The following is a 24,140-nucleotide window of genomic DNA, read 5'->3' as shown; positions in this document are numbered from 1 at the left end:
TGTTACACATATCAAAAGGGCTGTTAGGAGAGCATGACTTTTCTAAGTGCATGCTAGTCTTTAATCCAACATACTTCATCTGTATGATCAAGACAAAGAAGGTCTATTTCTGAACCTGCAGCTGCTCCTCATCTTCACATGAGTATTTTCCTATATGTGAAAACACTTAACTCCTCCCGTTTTGTTGCATCATGTCATTTTCAGGCCTTGAGCAGCTTTTGCTTCTCCTGGAACTTTCACCTGTAATCATGCATGATTCTTTCAGTCAGCTCCTTGATTCAACTCTGATTCTCCTTAACCTTTTATTAGGCTCATAAAGGCCTCCCCATCTTTTTTGGTGCATAGAAGCCCTGTCCCTTCTCCTCTCCCAAGTCTCACAGTCTGTTCAATGTCTGTAACATGAGCTGCTAACTCACCACCTGGGAATTTTACAGTCTTTGTCCTCTCTCCAAAAGCTATAATTCCTCTCCTTAGCAGCCCCTATAATATACTCCCTCCTACAATTGACCAGGTATTCCTTTCTCCTCCTATTGTGATTTTGAAAATTCTAGCATGTTTTCCTGGATGATATGTGATTGTTCTCATTATTTGACTCAGTCTTTAGCTTGTAGCCATACTGTTAACCTTTTCACAGAAAAATATATCTTCTGTCCTATAAGCCTTTAATAAAGTATGTGATCTACATTTATTCTTTTTTCCCTCTTATTTCTCTCTTTACATACTTGCAGCACTGGCAGACTTGATCTAGGTCTATAGGTCTGTTGGTGTTTCTGCCTTGTGTCATTTCCTCCCTCCTCTCTGCTACTGCAGTCAAGTTCTGGATTCTCCTGCACTCTAAGGGTCTGCCCACACTCACCCTCATCATGATGATCATCACCACTGGTTGGATGACTGTTTCTCAGGCCCTGCTTCCACTGTGTTGTTCCCATAGCTTAGGATCTGGGTGGCTCTGGAGGCCTGGGGCTCTCAGTCTGGTGCTCTGTGGGTGGACCCCAACCATACTAGCCCAGAACCCTCAGTGGTCATGTGAGTCCTCCCATCCTATCAGTAAAGTCTGGGTCCTCAGGAACAGTTTAACGTCTGCCTTTCTGTAGCTCACCTTGATTGCCCTAGCTTCTAAACTCCTGTCATCCCTGTGAGGTGTATAGTAAGTCCACAATCTGGTAACAACCTTTCCAAAAATCTCTTAAGCATCTAAAGGTTTTCCTAACTCATTTTGCATGAAAATATGACCTGAACTGCTGATTCTTATGAAGTTATAATAGCATTATTTTCTTCACTTGATGTGAATACTCACATTTTCCACTACAGAAATATTGATGTACTTGATTATGGGGTTCTATACTGAACCATGCAAGAGATGTTTTATACATATGTGAAGTAAGTACCTATCACCTTTCTAAACATGTGAAAAATTCTGAATTCTAAAAATACCACTTCCCAAAATTTTCAGATATCCCAAACACAACGGTGCTTCTTATAAACACTGAATTAACTGCATAGGACTGAGGAAGGAGCTGCTGCTGTTTCCCAATGATGCCTCCCAAGGAGGCCTCTCGAGGTGTGATGAGTTCCAGTTGTTGGGGTCACCCACAGCTTAGAGCCATTCCAACTTGGGCAGGGAGTAAATAACTTATGTTACTTTAACTGCTATTAATATTTAATTAAATGCTTTGAGATGATATTTTAACATTTGATGTATTCCCTCAAGTGTTTCCCCAAAGGTCCGCATTTAGTGCTTTGTTCTAAATAATGGAAATGTTCATGTCATAATAGAGTGACTGACTCCTTTCACTGTTAAATGAAGGGATGTCATCTCGGAGTGGCATTTATAAATCCCAGACTAAGTAGATGAACTATTATTTGTAGTTGTTAACCCATTCTAGAGGCTAATAGAAAATACCCAAGCTCTGTTTGGCCATTTAAATCATGTGTGCAGAAAGACAAAATGTCATTTTAACTGTTGTTTACTTTAGTAAGCAGCGTTTCTTTGCCTCATAAAAGATTAATAAGACCATCTCAATATATAAATATTCAATACTAACACTTTAGGGTTAACTAAAGACTTAAAAGAGATCTTTGACTCATGTTACTAGCTAAGTGATGTATCTCCTCTGGAAAGATTCCCCTCCTTTTGTATCACATGCTTCACTTTCTCCCACCACTCACGGGTGCTGTGAACCTTTATTCTCACCACTAATGTGTTCTGCTCGCACTTAATTCCTGAGCTAGATTCTAGTTCAAGGTGCCTTTGAGCAGATTGCTTAAGACTTCAGTGCCTGTGTGAAAGGAAATGCCACACTGGAATTATAGTTACTTCTTTAATTCAAACAAAACTGCCTACTTTGGGTTTTATATTTACAAAATTGCTGCCCCTGGAAATTAATATTAGCTTTCCATAAAAGGTGATTTCTCTCTCTCAACCTTCTTTGCTGTTACTATGTTATCTTCCTTCAGAAGAAGAAATAGTGTGTATTACCTATATTTTCTTTTTTACTTTCAGGAAAATAGTCAAAATGCCATTCAATTAAATTTAAGACCTCCAAAGAAAGATACATGTAATTATTAACTATATATGTTCAAAGTATCCCTCAGATTATTTATGGGATAGTAACCATTAAGCAAACAGACCTTTCCATATTTTTTTTGTACCTTTTAATTACACCCTCAATAGAGAAAGTAGATTATTGGTAAGGGAGATGATTTCTGTATTATCTGACCTTTCAGTAGGAAGGAATGTAAGAGTAGTGGTGTTCTTCATTTATCATGTTGCCTTTTGTTTCATGATCTAAAATACGTTCAGTAGTGAAGATTTTGAGACTTTTTAGGTTTTTTTTCTTCTTTTTGCTAAGAACAGTATAAATTCATAACCACAAAGAAATTCTTACTAGAGTGTCTTTTTCCTGTCCCATGAGTTAAGGAATTTAAAATCTGAATTAAATATGAAATTTGGGAAGCCCCATTTAATAGTTTCCAGAGAGGAATTAGAGTTGCATTCTAATTTTACCATGTGAAATTTTGACCAGTACAACAACTAAGCCAGAAATGAAATGATATCTACCATGTTTCCTCTGAAAATACATCTTTTCACAAGTTAAGTGATGTTAGTATGATAGTATTTCTGCACATGATGGCTTGGGACACAATGCTATGCCTGAAACAGAAGAGGCAATTAACATCTTCCTTGAGGGTAGGTGTTCGATTGTGTGGATGAAATTACATTAACAGCTCTGAATTGAAGGTTTCCTTGTAGGCAAATTTGGAGATAAAGACACAGCAATAGGGCTAGTGATTAAAAACAAAGATGGCCCTTGAACAAGAACAACATAGCATTCTGATGCTAAAATGTGCAGGTAATTATTAGTGGAAAATGGTGCATATGGGTGCATAATCACTTGATATGTATCCTGGTAATGGATGGGATTTATGCTTAGCAATTGTATGTGGGTGTCTGGTTTGCCTACAGAGGATTTTCCATCACTTTTATCATCCCTCTGCTTTAATTGGATACTTCGTTTTGCATATATATTACAATTTAGGTGAAGTATCATTTTCTTGGCTAAGGATTAAGTGAGACCAAAAATAAGTCGAGAAACTTCATTACAATGTGTCATACCAAATTTTACTCTGAAAAAATGAAAATCCAGAATGTACACTCAGTAGAAATAATAAAGTTTATTTACCAGTGATAGAAAGGAATACTGTCATTCTGTGGTGACTTGAGAAATATCCAGTGCTGCCTTGTGGGTTAAAATAACTAATATTATTCTATCTTATAAATAAACCTCATGATTGAAGCCTGCATTTGAAAAGTTTGCTATAAAGACCTTGTTGTCATTTCTTCTTGTAACTGCCTCATTGCAATCTTTAATATTATAAATTAGGGGACTGGGCATTGAATTTTAAGATACTAATTATATCACTGAATGGTATAAATAGGCAGTAAAACTGGAGGGAAAACTCTTTCTAAAAATCAAATGACCATTATGTGTGTAGCCCTGGGCAGGGGCAGATAAAAAGTCTCTGAGTCAGGCTGCTCAAGAAAAGCCTTGTCTTTGTTTTCTTTTAATCCAGGCTGGAGCCCAAGCAGGTGGTGCAGTGATTCAGGCACTAGCTTCTGTTTGCTCAGTTCAGTTGAAGATAACCCAGAGCAGGTAGCAGAGCTGGCAAGCACTGAACATCACCAGTCTTTCCCCTCATTTTAGGCCCTCTCCCCTTTCAGATGCTCATTGTCTTCTTGATTTCAGTCCCCCTCTGCAGTCAAATTAGGAAGGACTGGATAATACTCAAGATAGGAAGACAGGCAGTTTTGTGTGATGGCTTAAGATACAGACTTTGGAATTGTATAAACATTAATGTGAATCTTACTCTGTGAGCTTGGGAACATTGTCTTAACTCTCGAAGACTCAGCTTCCTCATCTTGTGGGAACAATGATAAAATTACCTCAAGGAGATAGCATGAGAGTACAGGCACATCTAAAACATCTTGGACAACACTTACCTTAAGGAGCAGGAAGTAGGGGAAGAATCTCGTCAGTCTTTACAAGTTACATTTGTTCTTTTGCCTGAACCGAATGATGCCTATTTTAACCATGTTGGCATTACTGAGCCAACTTCTGTGTTCCCTTTCTCGCTTACTTTCTTTAACCCTGAATCCTCCTCTCCAGTCATTCTTTATAAGATTCCTGAGTACTAAAGATCAAGAACCTATTTTCAGGGTGTTCACTCCTTTCTCATGAACCAATTCACACCTAACTCTGCCCTGTTCCTTGGAGTTAGGAATTGATAGCCCCACTTTCCCAGCATACTCAAGCACCCAAGACCTCTGTGGGGACCACTGACTGAAAATGGGAGTTAGAGCAGATCCTATGCATTGATAATATACCAGAAAGTGCTTATGGAGCATCTACTCTGTGATAACACCATGTGAGGTTTGGGGGGAACCTTCCTGTCACCCTCTTAGGCGGTTTCCTTTAAAGGAAAGGATTTATGAGATGGATTGCACAGACAGAACATAGAAGGAATCTTACTTCCCAGACATTGGGAAAGAGGAATTGTAAGCAAATAAATCTCGAGTCTTGGGGAATAAGATCCAGACAGACTTTATACAATTAACCTGTATAATATGTAATAAAAATCTTGCATTGATCATGATTGATTATAGATACTAGAGAACTAAGAAATACCTAAAAAATAATAAGAAACATTTCTAAATTTAAAAGAAGGCTAATTAATAATACAACACTCCCCCTTGACATCAACAGAGGTTGCTTCACAGGCTTTTGAGAAGCCCTACATTCTTAAAAACCCCTATCTTATATAAAAGTCATATGTAAGAGTTGACAAAGACACATCGGAAGATGGATATTGATGGTTGCTAAGCTCATTAGCTAAATGATTATTCCATCATAAAACCTCCTAGTCTTGATTCAAATTTGTGTCTCAAAATTACAAATTACAACCCATTATAACCTTCTTAAATTCACTCATGAATGGTTAAAACCATCAGTGTTAACTCTGTGAATGCCAAGGATCTTACCATCTTATTATAAGAGGCATTCATATGAATAGTTAATGCTTATGGGTAGTAATTGCAGAGAACAGTAACAATTATGTATCTCATTAAACAAGCACCTAATTAATGTAAATTTTGCTTTATTAGAACACAAAAACCTTTATAGTTGTGGCTCATGCAACATGGTTGGTCACTATTGCAACTATTAAAAAAAGTGAAGAGAGAATCAGCCTCTAGTTCAGAGTTATTAATGTTAAAATTTTTTAGAGAGGTTATTAGTAGGTAAGAATGTAATCCCCTTTATGCCTTGAGGAATCCATACTTTGTGAATTAACTGTGGTAGCCATTTATTCATGTGTTATTTCTTCACTGTGGTGAAAACGTCTCTACAGATTAGGAACTCAGTCACTAGAACACATGTAAACAATTGAATATTACAGCCAAGAAACTCCTGCATCAAGGGCAATCTGTTAAAAAGTGTTTATTGAGCATCAACCATGTACTTGTATCATGCTAGATTTCCAAAATGTCAATGACTTCTCGTTCTCCTTTAGCTCCCCACATATGCTCCTCCAGATGTAATGCCTATGATAAAATGGAAAAGTATAGTTTCTTAAACCTCAACTTTGTCAAGATATAATTTACATAATACTTCCCCATTTTAACTGTTCAGTTTCATAAGCTTTGGCAAATATATACATTTATATAACTGTTCCCTCAATCAAATCATTTTGATCACCTGAATAATTTCTCATACACACCCTTGACTACTACCACTGTCCTCACTCCTGCCTGACACCAGTTGCCTCAGATAACTACTAATTGTGTATTCCATCACAATTGAAATATTTGTCCATTTCATCTAGGTTGTTGAAATCTTGTCATCAAATTGTTTGTAACATATCTTTTTTATTCTTTTAATTTATATGAGATCAGTTGTAATGTCACTTTTTTTGTTTGATATTGGTTTGTATTTTCTCTTTTCTTCCTATTAGAGATTTTCCAATTTTATTAATCTCTGCAAAGAACCAGCTTTTAGTTTCATTAATTTTGTTCAATGTGTGCCTATTGTTTGTTTATTTTTTCACTTTTTATTATTTCTTCCTACTTCCTTTAGATTTAATTTGTTCTTGTTTTTTTCCAGCTCTTGAAGAAGCTTAGATCATTAATTTGAGGCATTTTTTTATTTTCTGATACAAAGCATTTAAAGCTATAAATTTTCCTTTATGCACTTCTTTGTTTGAAATCCCACAAAGTTTAGTATGTTAGAATTTCATTTTACTTAATTCAAAATATTTTCTAGTTTCCCTGTTATTTCTTCGTTAGCCAATAAGTTATTTAGAAATATGTGTCCAATTTCCATGCATTTTGGAGTTTTCCACATGTATGTTTGTTACCAATTTCTCACTAATTCTGTTACAGTTAGAAAATATATCTATAAGTTTTCAATCTTTTTTAATACATTGAAACTCTTTTATTGCTTAGCATACAGTCTATCTTACCAAATGTTCCATGTGCATTGAGACAAATCTATATTCTAATGTTGTTAAGCTTAATGTTCTATAAATAGGTCACATTGGTTGACCGTGTTCAACTATTCTTTATATATAATGATATTCAGTTTACATTTCTAACAGTTACTGAGAGAAGAGTGTTAATTTCCAAGTATATTTGTAAATGTGTCTATCTCTCCTTTCAGCTGTATCAGTTATGTGTTTTTGTAATTCTCTTATTGGGTACATACATATTTATGATTGTTATGTTGTCTTGATTAGTCGATCCTTTTATCATCATGAAAGATTCTTCTTTATATCTGGTGATTTTCCTTGTCTTGAAGTTACTCCTATTTTTAAACTTTTTTTTATGATTCATGTTTTCATGGTATGTGTTTTTCCATCCTCTTAATTTTAACCTCCCTATATCTTTATATTGAAAATGACATCTCGTTGAGTATTGCTTTTTTACAGTCTGAAAATCCCTGGCTTTATTTGCTATGCTTAGTCTACTCTTATCTTATATATGTATTTCTATGATTGGGCTTAAATTCACTGTCTTGTTATTTGTTTTCTGTTTGTCTCATCAGTTCTTTGTTTTTTTCCTCCTCTTTTCCTGCCTCCTTTTAAATTAGCTGAGTACTTTTAGTGTTTTTTTAATTTCCTCTCTTGTATTACTATCTATACCTCTTTGTTTTTACTTTTTTAGTGGTGTCTCTGGGGTTTTGCATATACACTTTTAACCTATCACTATCTACCATAATATAACATTATACTACTTCATGTATCATGTAAGAACTTTAACATCACTTCAAATTCCTCTCTGCCTTCCTTATTATTCATATATATTTTATCTCCCCATGTTATAAACCCAAATATATTCTTATTATTTTTGTTTCAGACTACAGTGATTCTTTGTAGAAATTTTAAAAATTGAAATTTTGTTTGTAATCGGTTTTCTTAACTTGAAGAACTTTTCCCTTAACATTTATTATATTAGCTGACAACTTGTTTTAGCTTTTGTTTGTCTGAAAATTTCCTTACTTTGCTTTTATTTTTGAATATTTTTGTGGGATATAGAATTCTATTTTGGCTTTTTTAAATCAGTCAGTTCTTTGAAGGCTTCATTTCTTGCAGCCTTCATTTTTTTTTTTTCTGGTGAGGAGCCAATGATAATTCTTATTTTTATTTATCTGCATAAACTGTATCATACTTTTCCCCCTGGCTTCATCTTAGATTTTCTTTATTATTGATTTTTAGAAACTTGATTTCAAAATGTATTGGAGTAGTTTATGTTTACTCTTCTTGGGGCTCAGTTGATCTTCTTAGATCTATAGGTATGTATTTTTCATCAAACTTGGAAAACTTTAACAATTCTTCAAATAGTTTTTCCTATTTTCCCCTCTTTCTGTAATTCTAATTACATAAATGGTAGATTTCTGGATGGTATCCTATAGTTCACTAAAGCTATATTCAGGTTTTTTCCAGCCTTTCCCTCTGTTCTTTGTATGGACAGTTTCTGTCTTCAGGTTCACCAGTTTTTTCTTTTGCAGTGTCTTTTAAGGCCATGCAGTGACATTTTCATTCAGATATTATATTTTTCATTCTGGAAGTTCTCTTTGTTTTTTTTTCATAGTTATTAACTCATGTTCATATTTTCCTTTATATCCTTAATATTTGTAATAGCTGTTTTAAGGTTATTTTCCACTATAAATCCATCATAGTTATCATTTATGGTTTTATTTCTATTGACTTATCTTTTTCCCTTTTTTTCATGTCTAGTAATTTTAATTCAGTGCTGAACATTGTTAATGTTATATTTTCAATTATTTAAATTTTGTTATCATCCCTTAATAAGAATTGAATTAATTTCTGGCAGTCAGTTAATTTACTTTAAGATCACTGGAAGCTTGTCATTACCTTTGGCAGAGTGGTTCTAGAATAGTTTATCCTCTTGAGCTACTTTAGCCTTACTCCTAAAGCATAACTGGCCTCTCTACCAAACGTCTCACAGGTCAGTGAGGATTCTTCTTCTCTTCAGTACCTTCTCCCACAGATTACAGTCACCTCAACTTGCCTGAATGCTGAATTCTATATTCTCAGCTCAGCAAGACCCTGTGTCTTCTTGGGTATTCCTCTTCCCAATTCAGCTGAAAAATCAGGGCTGTCAAAGGATTACTGTGTGTGTGTTCCCATTCTCTGAGATCCCAGTTTGTGTAGCACAGTTCCCCAGTTTCTGAAAACTGTTGTTTCATCTATTTTGTCCAGTTTTCCAGTAATTTATGGCAGGAATACTAATCTGGTATTTGTTTTCATAATGACTGGAAACAGAGGTAAAAATATATTACTTGTCAGTTTGAAGAGGAAGCAATAAGGCAAGTTATGTCAATAGGATAAAACCCTTTAAAATGCCCTGTGGAGGCATAATTAGAAGAGGGAGAGAATGGCAACAGATGCTGAGCATCCTGTAGAAAATAGACCATGAGAAGAACAGTGCAAATTGTACAGCAAAGACAGCTCAGAAAATAATTGGTGTACTATGACCAGCCATTCCAGAAGTCTCTCTAGTTAGAGTCCAGTGGAAGGTAATTTCAACATGAACCCTGAGTATTAACCTGCAACTCTGATGCCGGGGGAAATAAAACACGCATGATTCCCCTGGTTACCACTAGAATTGAGAGAATAACAAAAACACAAATAGAAGCAAACTAAAAAGGGTCTTACAAAATTATTACCAAGGATTCAGAGTTTCTTAATAGGCATAAGAGGTCATTGTGTAGTAATTCAGTCCATTTCTAAGAGTCTGGCCAAGATTTCAGGCTGAATCGAAGTGATTAAATAACATATTTATTACTCATACATTCTTTATGTAACCTATACCCTGAGATTCTCTGGTTCCATAAAATATAGTGAATGCACATAGAAGTAGTTGGTTATGTCTGGTGTGCTTTAAGTGACAGTGGAAAGTTACCCAAGAATGTGACAGGGAACGTTAGCAACTGCTTGAAGTGGGAAGGCAGCAGTAGAGGAGAGACCAATCACAGGCTAGATGTGAGGTTGTATCTTCATTTACAACCTTAGCAACTGGAAGAAGATTGATGGTCCATCAGCAGGTAGTGAGTTTCAGGCATCTTGTTAAGCTGAGGTTTAAGGAAGTGAAGGACCTTTTAGAATGTAAAAAGTTGAAGTTTTAATAGATACTTTCATTTCTTTCTAAAGAGGAGAGGTGCTTCAGCATGTTTATATGCCAGGAGGAAGGAGTCCATGGCAAAAAAAAAAAAGAGAGAGAAATTAGAGATTTTAAGGATAAAGGAATGATACCAAAGTTCTTGTAGATGTGGCAGTGATTTCCCGTAGTCAGAAGATGTCCTGCTTCTTCCAAGCTTAAGAAAATTCTGGTAGAGCCACATGCCAGTAGGGGCTAGGAGCTGGAGGGAAAAGATGTCAGGGAAAAGTTTGGAAAGGCAGGAGAGTGTTTTTAAAAAAATGTTTAAGGTTTATAAATCACAGTGAAAGAGTTGGGGCAAAAAAGGAGACATAGTTCTAAGGAAGGAAGTACAGAGCATATTGAGGGTAAAATTATGAAACAAGATAGATGACCAGAAGGACTCCAGTTTGGTAGCAAGAACAATGGTTGCAAATGGAACTCCAGTTTGAAGTGCTTCCACTGCCAGAGAAATTGTGTTCTGGGTTATTGTAAATTCATGACAATAGCAACCTGAAATCTTAGTTGTCACTGAAAATATACCTTAATAACTCTAAGAGCTCTGTTTATGGGATTTTAAATCACATATACATGGAAACAGGTTAAAATATAATACATAGTAAAGAGTGGAGTTTTGGGTTTATTTGTTGAGTCAGAGAAAGTGAAAAATTTATTAACATCATATATAATAAAACTTGAAAAATGAGTGTCATTAGCACTTCAGCAGCCAGGAATGAAAAGTCTACATAACTTTGGTAGATCTGGAAAGTAAATATTGGTTGTAGCTCAATAAAAGTTGTTAACAACAGTATGTAAAAGTATGGAAATCAAAGTATGTATTAGAGATCCAAAGTAGCCAAAGGTTTTCTAGAAAAATAATGAGAAAATAATAGAATCACATATGCTGTGTATCCCTCAGTGAAAGCATTATAGGTTAGTTCAGTACCTATATCTTAAGCAAGAAACATGTAAGATGCTATGCAAGACACCTTCCTATATACTGTGGTGATTATGTTTTTTAAAAAGAATGTGCAACATTTCATATAGTTTATGGACTAGTAGGAAGAGAACACATAACACCTACCCACTGTTAGATTAAATTAAGTTTCTTATATCTCTTGTGAAACTGAATGGCTGTACAGTGCAGCGGCAAGCATGGCATCCTTTTCCATAGCCCCCGATTCCTAGTACAAGGTTATCCCTAGGTGTGTGAGGCTTCTATCTATATACAGAATTTGATTAAATATTGTGGTCCAAAATTCATGGGCTCATGTGTGGTATAGTGATTTATTGATGAAGCTTTGCAATATTGGGTAGAGAAAGGAACTTGTGCATGTGCTTATTGTCTGGTCAGTGAAAGCGTCAGGCACCATTTCTTCCTGTTCAGGTCTAGGCACTCTGTCTTGTATTTTTAATTTCAAACGTACATTTCTGGCTAGCTTTGCATCTCCTACCATGAGAAAGAAGTAGCAATGCTATTATTACTCATAAAGCTATGGCTGTTTGCAATCTCTTTGTACTGAAACAAAATAGATTTTCTTGCTCTTGTAATTCCCTAATACTACTAACTTAATACTGGTTATGTTATTACTCAAGATGCTACATTGTCCATTGTGCCCTCCATGAATACTGGTTTCCAAGGTCTTAAAGGTTGTTACTGTGTTTTATTGGTAATGACCAAATTGAAATCTTATCCATAGTTTTCAGAAAAGTGTGAATGATAATTTATTTTCTGGTCATGTTCCATTTACATTTGGAATTTTATAGCATAGAACTGCATGTATTCTCACTTTTTTTGAACTCCTAAGGCTGTAATTACTATATTTCTAGGATGTGATTGCTTTCAGTGTTGACTTCATCCCTGCATTCTCCACACTGCCTCTCTTGCCCTTTCTACGGAGAAGCTTCTAACTGTCCTGCCTCTTGTTAAGTTAGATTCAGCAGTAATGTAGAATAATTTGTCAATTACCTGTGTTAACAGAAGGGTGACAGTAGCAAGGTTCATCCAAAACAGCAAAGAAACAAAAGAAAATGCTAATTTTAATTTTAAGATTTTTTGTTTCCCCAGGTTTATTTTCCTTGGACCAGGACCAGCTAAGTAATTTGTGAGAGAGTGCATAGTGAATATGCAGGGCCCTTTGTGTATAACTTAAGAATGTCAAGAGGGTGATCCTAGGTTCTTAACAGAGGTGAGTGAGAGGCTTGCCCTCACTGAGCTGTGTCCTCCACCCATCTGCCAGATGTGCCGTGAAGGGGGCATGCACTCCTGAGCCCAGCTCCCCAGGCCCGACTCAGGCCCCCTGCCAGGAAAAGGGCAGCAGCAGTCCCCGGACAGGGGTAGTGTGGAGAAGGCCTGGGGTGTGGGGCACCAGTGTGGGGAGTGGTGGTCAACAGCCATAGACAAAGCAGCAGGAGGCAGGGCACCCTTGAGCTGAGGCTACAAGTCCCTGAAGCATGTGCTATGGTCCCATTAGACCCCTTAATAAATACAGATTCACAATAAAAATATTAAAAATCCAATATGGCAATCACAGAGCATTAAACCCCAAAATGGGATCCTTGTGAATGCAAGGCCCCGTGTGAAGCATCCATGAAGCTGGCCCTGCCTCGGCTTAGTACCAGTGTGTACTGTCGAAGTCAACTGGTCATGTGGAAAGAACCCTAGAATCATTCAGAATATGACAGTGGGGACAAATTTGTCAGAGATAATTTATAATTTGGATAACCTTGAAATGGGATATCAGGAATAGTTAGTTTAGATTCCAGTAATTTCATTAAGTAGCTATTCACTTCTTAATACTGCAGAACCACATGCACAAGTATGGGGATGGAGGATTATGACCAAGAAAAGCTCACTGTTCCCTGGGGCTGAAATATATAGACATTAGGAGCTATAAAACAGCTGGATCATGATGTGTGCTATAAAAGACGCACAGGCACACCTCATTTTATTGGACTTTTTGATTTATTGTGCTTCAGATACTGTGGTTTTTTTTTACTAATTGAACATTTATGGCAACCCTATATTGAGAAACAGCTTTTGCTCACTTCATGTCTCTGTGTCATATTTCTGTAATTCTTGCAGTATTTCAAATTTTTAATTGTTATATTCATTATGGTGAGCTGTGATCAGTGATTAAGACTCAGCGAAAGCTCTGGTGATGGCATTTTTTAGCAGGAAGATTTTTTTTTTTTTGGTATCATTAATGTACAATTACCTGAGCACATTATGGCTACTAGACTCTCCCTATTATCAAGTCCCCACCACATTACAGTCACTGTCCATCAGTGTAGTAAGATGCTATAGAATCACTACTTGTCTTCTCTGTGTTGTAAGCAGTAAGGTATTTTAATTAAGGTATGTACATTGTTTGTTAGACATAGTGTTATCACCCACTTAATAGACAAAGTATAGTATAAACTTAACTTCTAAATGCACTGGGGAACCAAAAAATTCCTTTGATTTGCTCTATTGAGATATTCACTTTATTGCAGTGATCTAGAACCAAACCTGCACTATATCTTGAGGTATGCCTGTATGTACAAGAATAAGAAAACTAGGAATAAAGAAATAAACTTTGATGGGCAATGTGGAAAGGCCCTCTAAGGGGGAAAAAAAAAGATTTTAGTTGGACCAAGATGGATGGGTAGTATATCAACTGCCAGAGACTAAGGAGCAGACCCTCCAGACCAAAAGGACGGGACATACAAAGACAGAGGGCAGGATGATAAGATATGCCTATGTGCTGGGGCTTTCGGGCATTCTGTTAAGTATATTTTTTAAGCACCTATTTTCCAGGTACTGAGCTAGAAACGGGATATAAGAGGGTAGGATTAGAAACCAGGCAAACCATGTTTGAGTCACGATCCTCCACCTCCCACTTCTGTGACTGAAGACACCTTGCTAACTACTCTGAGCCTCAGTTTTAGTCACCTGTAAAATGAAGACATCAATTTTATAGAAGTTTTATGAAGATTAAATGAAATAATGTTTGTAAAATACTCCAGCCAGCACCCTCAAGCTAGTGAAGGAGACAGTAAGTAAACAAATAATTGTGATAATATGTGCTCTGAAAGCACAGACAGGAGAGTGGCTCTCTCTGCCAGAGGTTTTATGCAAGACTTCCTGGCAGAGGTGATATCTGACCTGTGGGCTGAGGGGTAAGTATGCATTTGTAAACCAAAGGGAAGCTGAGAGATTCTTCTTAGGATGAGGTTTGAAGATGATGAAATTTACTTTGTGATCTGTGTGCAATTGGGAGCAGAAAGTAGCAGGCAGGAAGAGAGGGGTGACTGTGTATGTATACATACATAAAGACAAAAAATAACCTTTCATTACCACTCCAAACCACAATATCAGATATTTCCACTGAGAAAGGTGAGGGACCTTCTGCACTGAGTTCTCCCTCAAGTAAGATATAAACAAGTTGGCACATGAATCACCACAACAGATGTTCTATATATTTTCTTCACTTCAGAAGAAGTCTGGAGCCAGGCAGGAGAGAGACAAACTCTCAAGAGATGGTTGCTTTTCCCCATCCACAAATGGAACATTTTGCTTAGCTGGCAAACATTTAACAGGACACAACCTGCTCTTTTAAAAACAGGAGTCTTAGTAGGCTTGGTTGATCTTGGTTGATTTACTGTCCTAGGTGCTTTAGAGGTGTGTCTTTTTTGTCTTTTTCCTCCAGACTGAACACTTGCCTCTGCAGACTCAGTTCAAGGAGAGAGAGGTTGGCGGTCCCCAGCACCCTGTAAGTAATGCAGTCCTGTCGTGCGGGTCCCCAGGTGAGGGGGGCTGGTGGTCACCACACTTATTAAAATGTCATTTAATTTCCGTGAAAGTTCATTTTATTCACCACTCCATCATCTGAGAATCTGTAGTATGATTCTGTAAAGTCCTTGAGCTTGCTTGTCCTTAGAAGTAATCAAGTTTTATGAAACCAATAACCAGGTACCTCAGGGGTCAGTAATAGAGACACCATAGAGCATCAAGGGGGGATTCATTTTATAGTGTCAGCTGTGACCCAAGGTCAAGCAAGGATGAAAGCTCAAGATGCAGGAGTATTTTTGACAGTATTTCTCAATTATGTCAGGAATACAGTCAAACACCAATTCATTTCACTGTCTCCTCTCTAATTCCCCTGTGCTGAATCCTGAGGTTTCTTATGGTTTTATTTTGGTTGTTTGAGTTAATTCTCTTTCTATCTCATGCATACATTCCAAGCTTGGGCCTTGCTGAGGAACTCCAGAAGCTCACAACCTGGTTCTTCCCCAGTTTACCTTAACTGATACCAGTTCCAAATTTTGACTAAAACTATGTTCTCCATTCGTCACAATTTTCCACTTAGAAGCTGCCACCACTCTTATTCAGGTATTATAAGCAGCAAACAACTGGAAAATGATATGTTGGTGAACTTTACCTTGCCATTCACTAGCTTGTGGGATAATAAATCAGGGACACAGACTGTATTGAACACTATTTTTCCCTGTTTTTACCAAAGTGCTGGAAAAATGCATACAGCTGCTCTACTAATGGAAGCAATGTTTAAATTTTTAGAATGGACTAAATAGCAGGAGATTTGACTATGAGGAGGAGAATCCAGTGAGGGAAGATGGGATTCAGCAGATGTACCCCCTTTACAATCAGGTGTGCTACCAAGACCGGAGCCCCGACAAACATCATCAAACCAACGACCCTGAGAGTGTCTACATCAACCCGAGAGAACATTACGTGTGACTTTCCTCTTTTTCTGATGGATCTTCTAACAAAAGTTTTTTTCTTGGATTGGGGAGAGAAACTGAGGCCAATAGTTATTATTTTATTCTCTCATAAAAAGCAATCCCTAAGTGTATTGGAAGTCGTGATGAATGACTTGGAGCTAATAGCGAATTTCTTTCCTTCATGAAGAGTCTCTCAACCACCAGCTGTGTTTGTAAACTTGTCCATAGCTTTGTGTATTTCTTGGACTATGGTGTTTAACTGACATTTGGCCTACAGGGGCATGCTCATTTAAAAGTAGAGCATCTGCGTGTGATGACAGCAGAGATTCTCCAGAAAGGAGCCCCAGCTGGGAGTATTAAGCTCACTGGGTCTCAGGCAGGCCAGCATATCCATCTGTAACTCAAATGGCGGAATAAGGAGTTCAAAATCCATTTCCCTAATTATTTAGTCGGGATTTGACTTTCTCTGACATGCTTAATACAATTACAATACCTATGTGCAAACAAGAAACCTGAGAAAAGAGGCAAATTGTGTGATTTATCCAAACAACAACAAGCAGTTTAAACCTTTAAGCCTGTTGGTTGCTTTTAAACCCTTGTAATATTATGATATATGTTCCATCTTGACCTCTACGGCTCTGAGGGGCAGATATTTCTTGCTGTCATTGCCTGGTCTTGATTACCTGCATGCTAACCGATGTTCTCGCTCTGTCATTGTTCCCCCAGTTCTGTTCGTTGCTAGCCAGATTAGCCTGTTTCCCACCTATTAAATTCTGAAAGGCCTTTCTGAATGGAGGACAGCCTGGAGCCTTGTCTCTCTTCTCTGTAGAACTGTAAATGACAAGCTCAGCTTTCACATTTGTAATTTCTTTCAAGCTAATCCCATCCGCACAGGCCTTAGGTACCCTCTTCATTCTTCAGACTACTTATCCGAGTTTTATCTACCTCAGAAAATCCTTCGGGAAAATCACCATGAAATAACTCCTGCTCTTAAAAGCCAGGTGGAAAATTTGAAAGCATTAAAAAAAAAAAAGCCATTTGAGCATGGCGTATATGCTAAACCACGTGTTGTCCTTATTGCTCCTGCCCTATTTACCTGGTCAACAAGAGTAAGGAGATGGTAAAAAGCAAGTAATGTAGTGACTGACTGACCAGTTTATCCCACATCACTTAGGTGCCTGCAAATGTCTGTCTGGATTTTCTCACTTTCCTTTGCCAACTTTTCCTTGCTGAGACCAAGGTAGTGGTAAGAGCAGGCGGGGAGCAGAGGAGGGAGCGCAGGTACACACGCAAACATCTTGCTCTGCCTCACGTCTTAACAAAAGCATTGTTTCACTGTGTTTTCTGGAAGAGTAGACGTATACCACAGGTACTAAAAACAACACAAGCTTGTCAGATGTTGGGAAAAAGTGACATAAGTACAAAAATAAAATAGTACACATTTCCAACCTAAGCTTCAAGGGAACAGGAGAATATTAACATGGGTTATTAATGAGCAACCAAAGATGCATCGTGATTCCCGTGGTGTAGGCTCTAGTTCTTACTTGTGTGTTTGCTCCTTCCTCTTAGTTGCCATGCTTGGTCAGACAAATCATCCAGGTTGTTCCATAGTAGTAACACATTCTTCCTCTATTTACCTGGATAACCAACAATTCTGGGAGAAAAGATGCTTACAGTCTAAGTCTTTGCTTTAGCAATTTCAAAGGCAATAGTTATATGGGATCAGAGAGTAAATTCCAAGGTCCCTCATTGCTATACCACTGTGCTACCTCAGTGTTAGAGTTTACTGCCCTTTGTAGCAGCCGACATGGAAAGAAGATACTTGAATTTATTACTTGGAATCCCAGGAAGGAGTGAGTCTAGCTGAAGGTACAGTTGATTTCCAACAGAAGGGTAACTCTGGTCCAAGCTCTCCTGGACAGAGAACTGTTTTATAAATGCCTGATATTACAGAGGAGGAGATGCAGTGGTGTATCACCTCCTTTAGAAAGCTTTAAAAATGTCTTTCACGTTTGGGGATGGTTTCTGGGGTTCTACTGGGAAGCAGGTTGTCAAATTGGTGGCACAAAAGCAAACCGTGCACCTAGTGGGGAGTAGAAAGGTCTTCATTTGCCCTAGGGATAAAGATTTGGAAGCACTGGGTCTCAGGAGCCCTTTGGCCTATCTTCAGCACCCTCCCTGCCAAGAACCCACTATTGAACTTTTAACATTCTTGGAGGAATTAAAGAAAAGAAATTTCAGGGTATACACGCCTTTCTTGTAACCAGCTAGTTCAATATCCTCTTTGCCTTTCTGTCAGCTATGATATTTCTGTAACAAACTGGTAGATTTTATAGCTGTTGGCCCTTTATATGGGTCAGATGTGCTACGTAATTGCTTATCCTGGTGCTTCCCTTCTGTTCTCTCTAAATACTGAGTGAAATAGCAGGGAGCTTTAAAAGGGTTTCATCAACCAGTCCCCTCAACTAAATAATGCCAACTAAAAAAAGCCTGTTGATCTCTAAATTTGGAGCTTAGACTCCTTCACGATGGCCATTTAAATTTGGAAGTTCGACTCTTAAAGGTCATTGAGTGAGGCTTGAGGATATAATTCACAACTGATATTAGATGCTCTTCCCATAACTGGCTTACTGAAACACACTGAAACAGAAATAAATCCCCGGAGTGCTCATCCACTTCCGGTGGCAGCCTTGCGTCTCAAGGGGAGTGTGCATGCTCCATCCTAAATAACCAGCCGTTATTGCCTGTTTTGTAGGCAGCCAAAGCTCTGGGAGCGTGTCATGGCTGCCGCAGCAGATCACCAGGTTCTTCGCGTACCACACTAAAATAATGCATCTGCACCACCTAGGATGGGTCTGACATGATGGGATAGGAATTTAGATTAATCCTTGAATGGCAGTGATTTGTTACTTCTTTTGCAAGGGCTTCCCTCTCCATGGCCTTTTTATATCTTCTTCATTTGAAGAAGTCCATGCTCTTTGGGGCATGTAATATAAAATTCTTACTTGCGATAGGCTTCCCTGTAACACATATAGAAAATGTGCTGTAAAGTTAATGAACTGGTTCCCTCATTAATTTTTTATGGCTTCCTTTACTCACAGGGATAGTACAGTTTCTTTGTCCGTCTTTTGAGAATGATTTCCCAAGTCCTTTGACAGTAATCTAAAATTCACTGTTTTGTTTTTCATTGTGCAGTCTGTCCTGCCCTGCATTGTGCTGGTCTCCTAGTGCAATCTTTTATATATGCTAACGCCTTCCTTTAAGCTTTTTATTCCCTGGGGTGTGGAGCATAAAGAATCAAAAGAACAGATTCTATCCCCAGTTTCACCCATTCTAGCTGTGGAAACAGACAAGTCCCATAACCTGTGAAGGGCATTAGTTGCCTCTGTCCGTAGCAGAAATGGGAGAGGTAAGATAACAAAGGATGAGAAATCTCTTCCAACTGAAGGTGTCTATGACTATCATTTTTGCATGTTGAACCTAAACTTCCAGCACCCTTGCCAGCATTTTAGGAGGACCGGGGACTTCCAGTTCTTCTGTTAAACTAGAAACTGCCATTTGCAAGCCTAGTCAACTGTAGATTATGACTGAATTAATCTTATTACACCTGTAAACGTATCTGTGTCTCTTTCATTAAGAAAAATCGTTGTAAACTGGATTTGGCCAGTTTGCTCACTTGCAATTATTATGTTATTTGGGCAGTGATCAGTAGGTAGGGGTGGGTGAGGGCTACAGGTCTCCAGCCCACAACCTCACCAGGTGATGCATTACAGTGAAATCAGGTTTTAGAACAATTCTGCATTATTCATGTTTATATAGATAGCAAGCAGACACCAAAACAGACATCCTATAGCAATCAACCTGTCCTGTAAGACTGAAAATTTTCCAATTTCATTCTTTTAGGGAAACCAATAAGATCTTATGCAAAAGGGCTATTAGAAGTGAATCCCATAATAGATTCAGTGTCAAGTGACCTAATTCTGTTTAATTTACAGACACCGAACAGTTTAGTAATATAGAAATCCAAGGCTAGAGAGCTTGCTAGAGTTTTACACCCTGTTCCTGGAAGGGCTGGAGTGCCCTACAGTGTTCTGGCCAATCTACCTACATTTTTCACCTCTGATTTGACCACTGAAAATAATATTAACAAGAGGCTCTGGTGCTGAACTACAGAAAAAGCTCTATGGTAGTAGCCCCTGAAAAGTGACTACAGGTTTTCAAATGCTAACTAGCCATTATTGCCTGTTTTGTAGTTGTTACTTGGGGGGAGTTATTCCCAACTGGGATTCTTCAAATGTTAACTAACCCCTCCTGGGGCATATATTAAGACTAATTAACATACACTAAAATAAATGATACAGAATCTAAAAGATTTTCTTAAGGGTTCCCCACCTTATTACACACTTCACACTTGGGTGAAGGGAGATGTATTCACTGCTCTAAAGTTAACAACTTCTTGCTGGTGTTTCCCCTTAGTGATGGCTCTTACTGTCTTGGGTTGTGGGGTTGGGGAGGTGAGAGAGAGAGGGAGAGAGAGACACAGGGAAGAGAGGTCTACTTAAAATGGGCAGTTGAAAAATTTTTTTCAGTTCAAATGTACCAGAGATCTCTCATATGCAGACATTTCATTATGTCAAGCCCATTTTATTATATCTAAGATCTCTGCGAAAAGGTTCAAGGTAGAAACAGGCCATATTTACGTTGATAGCCAAAATACATAAAATAATAGGTTTACTTCTACTCTCTTTCCATCATTAAGTTATTCTATACTCAAGTTTCAGTTTGTGGAAGTGTGGAGCTGAGCAAACTAGAATAAAAAATGTCAGAAAACTCAGATGACACTAAACATCTTTTTATCATCCATTATCAGTTAAGATCATGATGCGGAATTCCTTCTCTATCTCGGAGAAGGGAAACCACCATTGATAAATTAAAGGATTCTCCATGCCATAGGTTGGGAATAAATCCCTTCTGTTGATCCATTCCCAAGAATATTCTAATCAGTGTTTGGGGGCTAAGGCCATGATATGTATCATATTACATACCTCCCTACACCAAAACAGTACTAGTTCTTTTCTGTATCCTTTGTCTTTAGCTGTTAGCTTTAGGGATAAATGCTGAATTTCAGGAGAACAGATGCTGTGAGTATTTATGGAAAATGGCAACATCTCCATGAATTGAAAACAGGGCCCTCTCTCTGTGCTCCCATTCTACAGCTGTGTTGTTTACAGTTGCCACTTGCACAAGATTTACACAAGGAGGCATATCAGTTGGACCCAAGGGGATACACACTTAGATTTAGGATTATTACTAGATTTTAACTGCCATCTCAAGCAGTCTTCATTAAGCAAGAAACAGCTTTCTGAACTATTTCAATGTTTGGCATCTGGAGGTGGGAGATTAAACAGTTGCTCTCTTGAGGTTTTTCTCAGCACTGCCATTTAAAGTTTTTATGATCAGGTATCCTTGGTATCATGGCCGAAACTGATCATATTTATTATGAAATGGAATTGAACTGTGTAAGTCGATTAGAGGAGACTGAGGGAATGCCTCCTTGGGAATCCAGAACATCAGATTTGCTACACTGGCTTAGAACTGTGCCTGACAGCCATGAAGAGGTGTTTTGTGTGTCTCCTCCAGAGGTCAGAAATATACTTAAATGTCCCATAATAACTCAACGTGGATCGATGAAGCCCAGGGTTGCATGTGATTTTCCAAGTGAATAGGCATCATTGTTTTCTTTTCAATACTGTTTCCAATAATGGCCTGTTCTTTCTCTTAATCCACCCTAACATTGATCAGGCTAAATTCCTCTCTCAAGTTATGGTGATGGCTCAGTGTCCATCATATTTTAACTAAGGGTAGCAGTATTTTGTCCTAAATGCATGAGTTTGCACTTGCTCACATTGTGGCTTATTTATGCCTCTGCTTCATCACGTGAAAACTTGTTATGAGAACTTACTGCATATTTCAGTACTCAGCATTTGTCATCTTAGGTTTCACTGTATCCTTGAGATCCCAAGTCCTTTGTAAAAAAATGCTAAGTAGCTGGTGTTGCTACTAGATCCCTGGATTATTACACTTGTCCATCCAGAAAAGTTCCTGTTTATCCTCTATCTTCTGTTTCTATTTCTAAGCCAATGTTTTAAGACCTAACATCTGCTCCAGCCTATTCACTCTCCATGTGGTCTAACTTCTTAACTTCTTTACTTCTGAGTTCACTTCTGTAAGTTAGTACTACTCTCTGTGTCCAGGGAATTTTATGGAAGTAAAAATAAGGTGCATAAGGGTTGTCTTCAAGAGAGCTCCTACTTTTAAAGTGATTTTATAAAAGCCTCTTGGCTTAGAAATGAGAAACTCTATAGCTATTAGAGTTTCTATCCTTGTTTTGCTATTTTTACTTACGCAAAATGATCTCTGTCTGAATAATCTTTACTCTGGTTTTAACATTCTTCCCATTAACCCTTTTCACACTGAAATTGTCTATCTTATCCTTGTTCTGAACTTTTTACTTACGGAGCCAAAACTAATTCTCCTGCAACAAATCTCACATACTTCTTATTCCCAACACTGAATAAAGTACTATACTCTATAAAAAGGCATTGGACTCTGGACACAAGAAGCCAGAAACTAGTGAGATTTCACTCCCGCTCTGACAAGATCTCACCACATGCCTTAGTCCTATATAAACTGAGGTTAATTCTGCTGTTTCACAACACTTGCGTGGTGTGAGTCCTGACTAATGAAAGGTGAAAAGCATTTTGGTAATGGCCTGTGCTATGTAAATACATAGCAAATAATCTGTAGAGTCTTCAAATAGAAGTGTGTTCCTGTGTAGTTCAGTTCAGAATACTAGTCCACCCACTGTTTACAAAATAAATGTTTTATTTACTCACCTGTTCTTTTTTGTGTGTTTATGGTGAAAATTAGTTTCTAGTTATTGGAACTTTTCTATTTTGATGCATAAGAAGAATCAATAGTATATATTTTTACTTGTCAGAAAATACCCAAGTTGTATTTTAAGTGTTAGAACTGAAGGGTTACATAACAATATACTGGGTAAAGAGGAGTCGTCTAGCTCAAATGTGGCAAAATATAGAAATACGAAGATTAGCTTTGATTTTGAGATTGTGTTATGATCATAGATGTTAATGTGATTGTTATTAGATATTCTTTATTTTTAAGTTGCCAGAAATTTTCTTTTATTTTTGCAGTTTTGACTATATGGTTCTTGATATGTTCTGAATAAAGTTTTTATAAACCAAAGTTTTTCATTTATATTATTATCAGCAAATCAATTATGATTAAACTACATATAAAAATTTAATAACCTAATTACATGACTCTAAAACTCCAGGTTTGAAGAATATCTTTTATAAAAATGCTAAGTTTCTACACTGGAGTCCTTTTTGAAAAATATTTCTTAATAGTAACAAGTACTTTTAAACTTTAAGCAGTATTGGAAATGTTTTTTAAAACATGGGACAAGTTACATATTATGATAATTGCTTGTAAAGATTACTTAATGCTTTTTTAAATTGGAGTATAGTTGAAATGCAATAATATGTTAGTTTCAGGTATACAACATTCTGACTCAACACTATGTACATTACAAAATGACCACCATGAAAAGTTTAGTTTACATCTGTCACCATATAAAATTATTACAATATATTGAATATATTCCTTATGCTATACTTTACATCCCCATAAAAACTTATTTTATAACTGTAAATTTGTACCCCTTAATCCCCTTCACCTATCTTACACATTTCTCTTCTCCCTACCCTCCCCCACCAACAACCACCAGTTTGTTGTATGTATTTATAAGTCTGTTTCTGTTTAGATTTGTTTGCTTGTTTTGTTTTTTTAGATTCCACATGTAAGTGAAATCATATGGTAATTGTCTTTCTCTGACTTACATCACTCAGCATAATATCCTGTAGGTTCATCCATGTTATCACAAATAAAAAGAGTTTATTCTTTTTTATGGCTAAATAATATTCCATTATGTGTATAGGTGTGTGTGTGCATATATAAAACCACATCTTCTTTATTCATCTATCAGTGGACTCTTTAAGTTGCTTCTATATCTTGGCTAGGGGTACATTTATCTTTTTGAATGAGTGTTTTTGTCTTCTTTGGATATGTACCCATAAGTGAAATTGTTGGGTATGGTATTGTATGGTATTTCTATTTTTAA

At 37.3% G+C, this 24,140-nt stretch overlaps 1 protein-coding gene across 1 annotated transcript in view; it reads left to right on the top strand.

The window, feature by feature from the left end:
- Positions 1–23,919, top strand: part of NECTIN3 (nectin cell adhesion molecule 3) — a 138,196-nt gene extending 114,277 nt beyond the window's left edge. Inside the window, exons 8-9 of the mRNA XM_037017658.2 lie at positions 14,905–14,967; positions 15,774–23,919. Coding sequence (XP_036873553.1) covers positions 14,905–14,967; positions 15,774–15,953 — 243 coding nt within the window. The 3' untranslated portion in view covers positions 15,954–23,919. The remainder of the gene's footprint in view (positions 1–14,904; positions 14,968–15,773) is intronic.
- Positions 23,920–24,140: the final 221 nt, after the last annotated feature.

The sequence above is a fragment of the Manis javanica genome, chromosome 3, assembly GCF_040802235.1.
Source record: "Manis javanica isolate MJ-LG chromosome 3, MJ_LKY, whole genome shotgun sequence".
NCBI classification, from domain to species: domain Eukaryota; kingdom Metazoa; phylum Chordata; class Mammalia; order Pholidota; family Manidae; genus Manis; species Manis javanica.
This window is presented reverse-complemented; position numbering and strand designations above follow the sequence as displayed.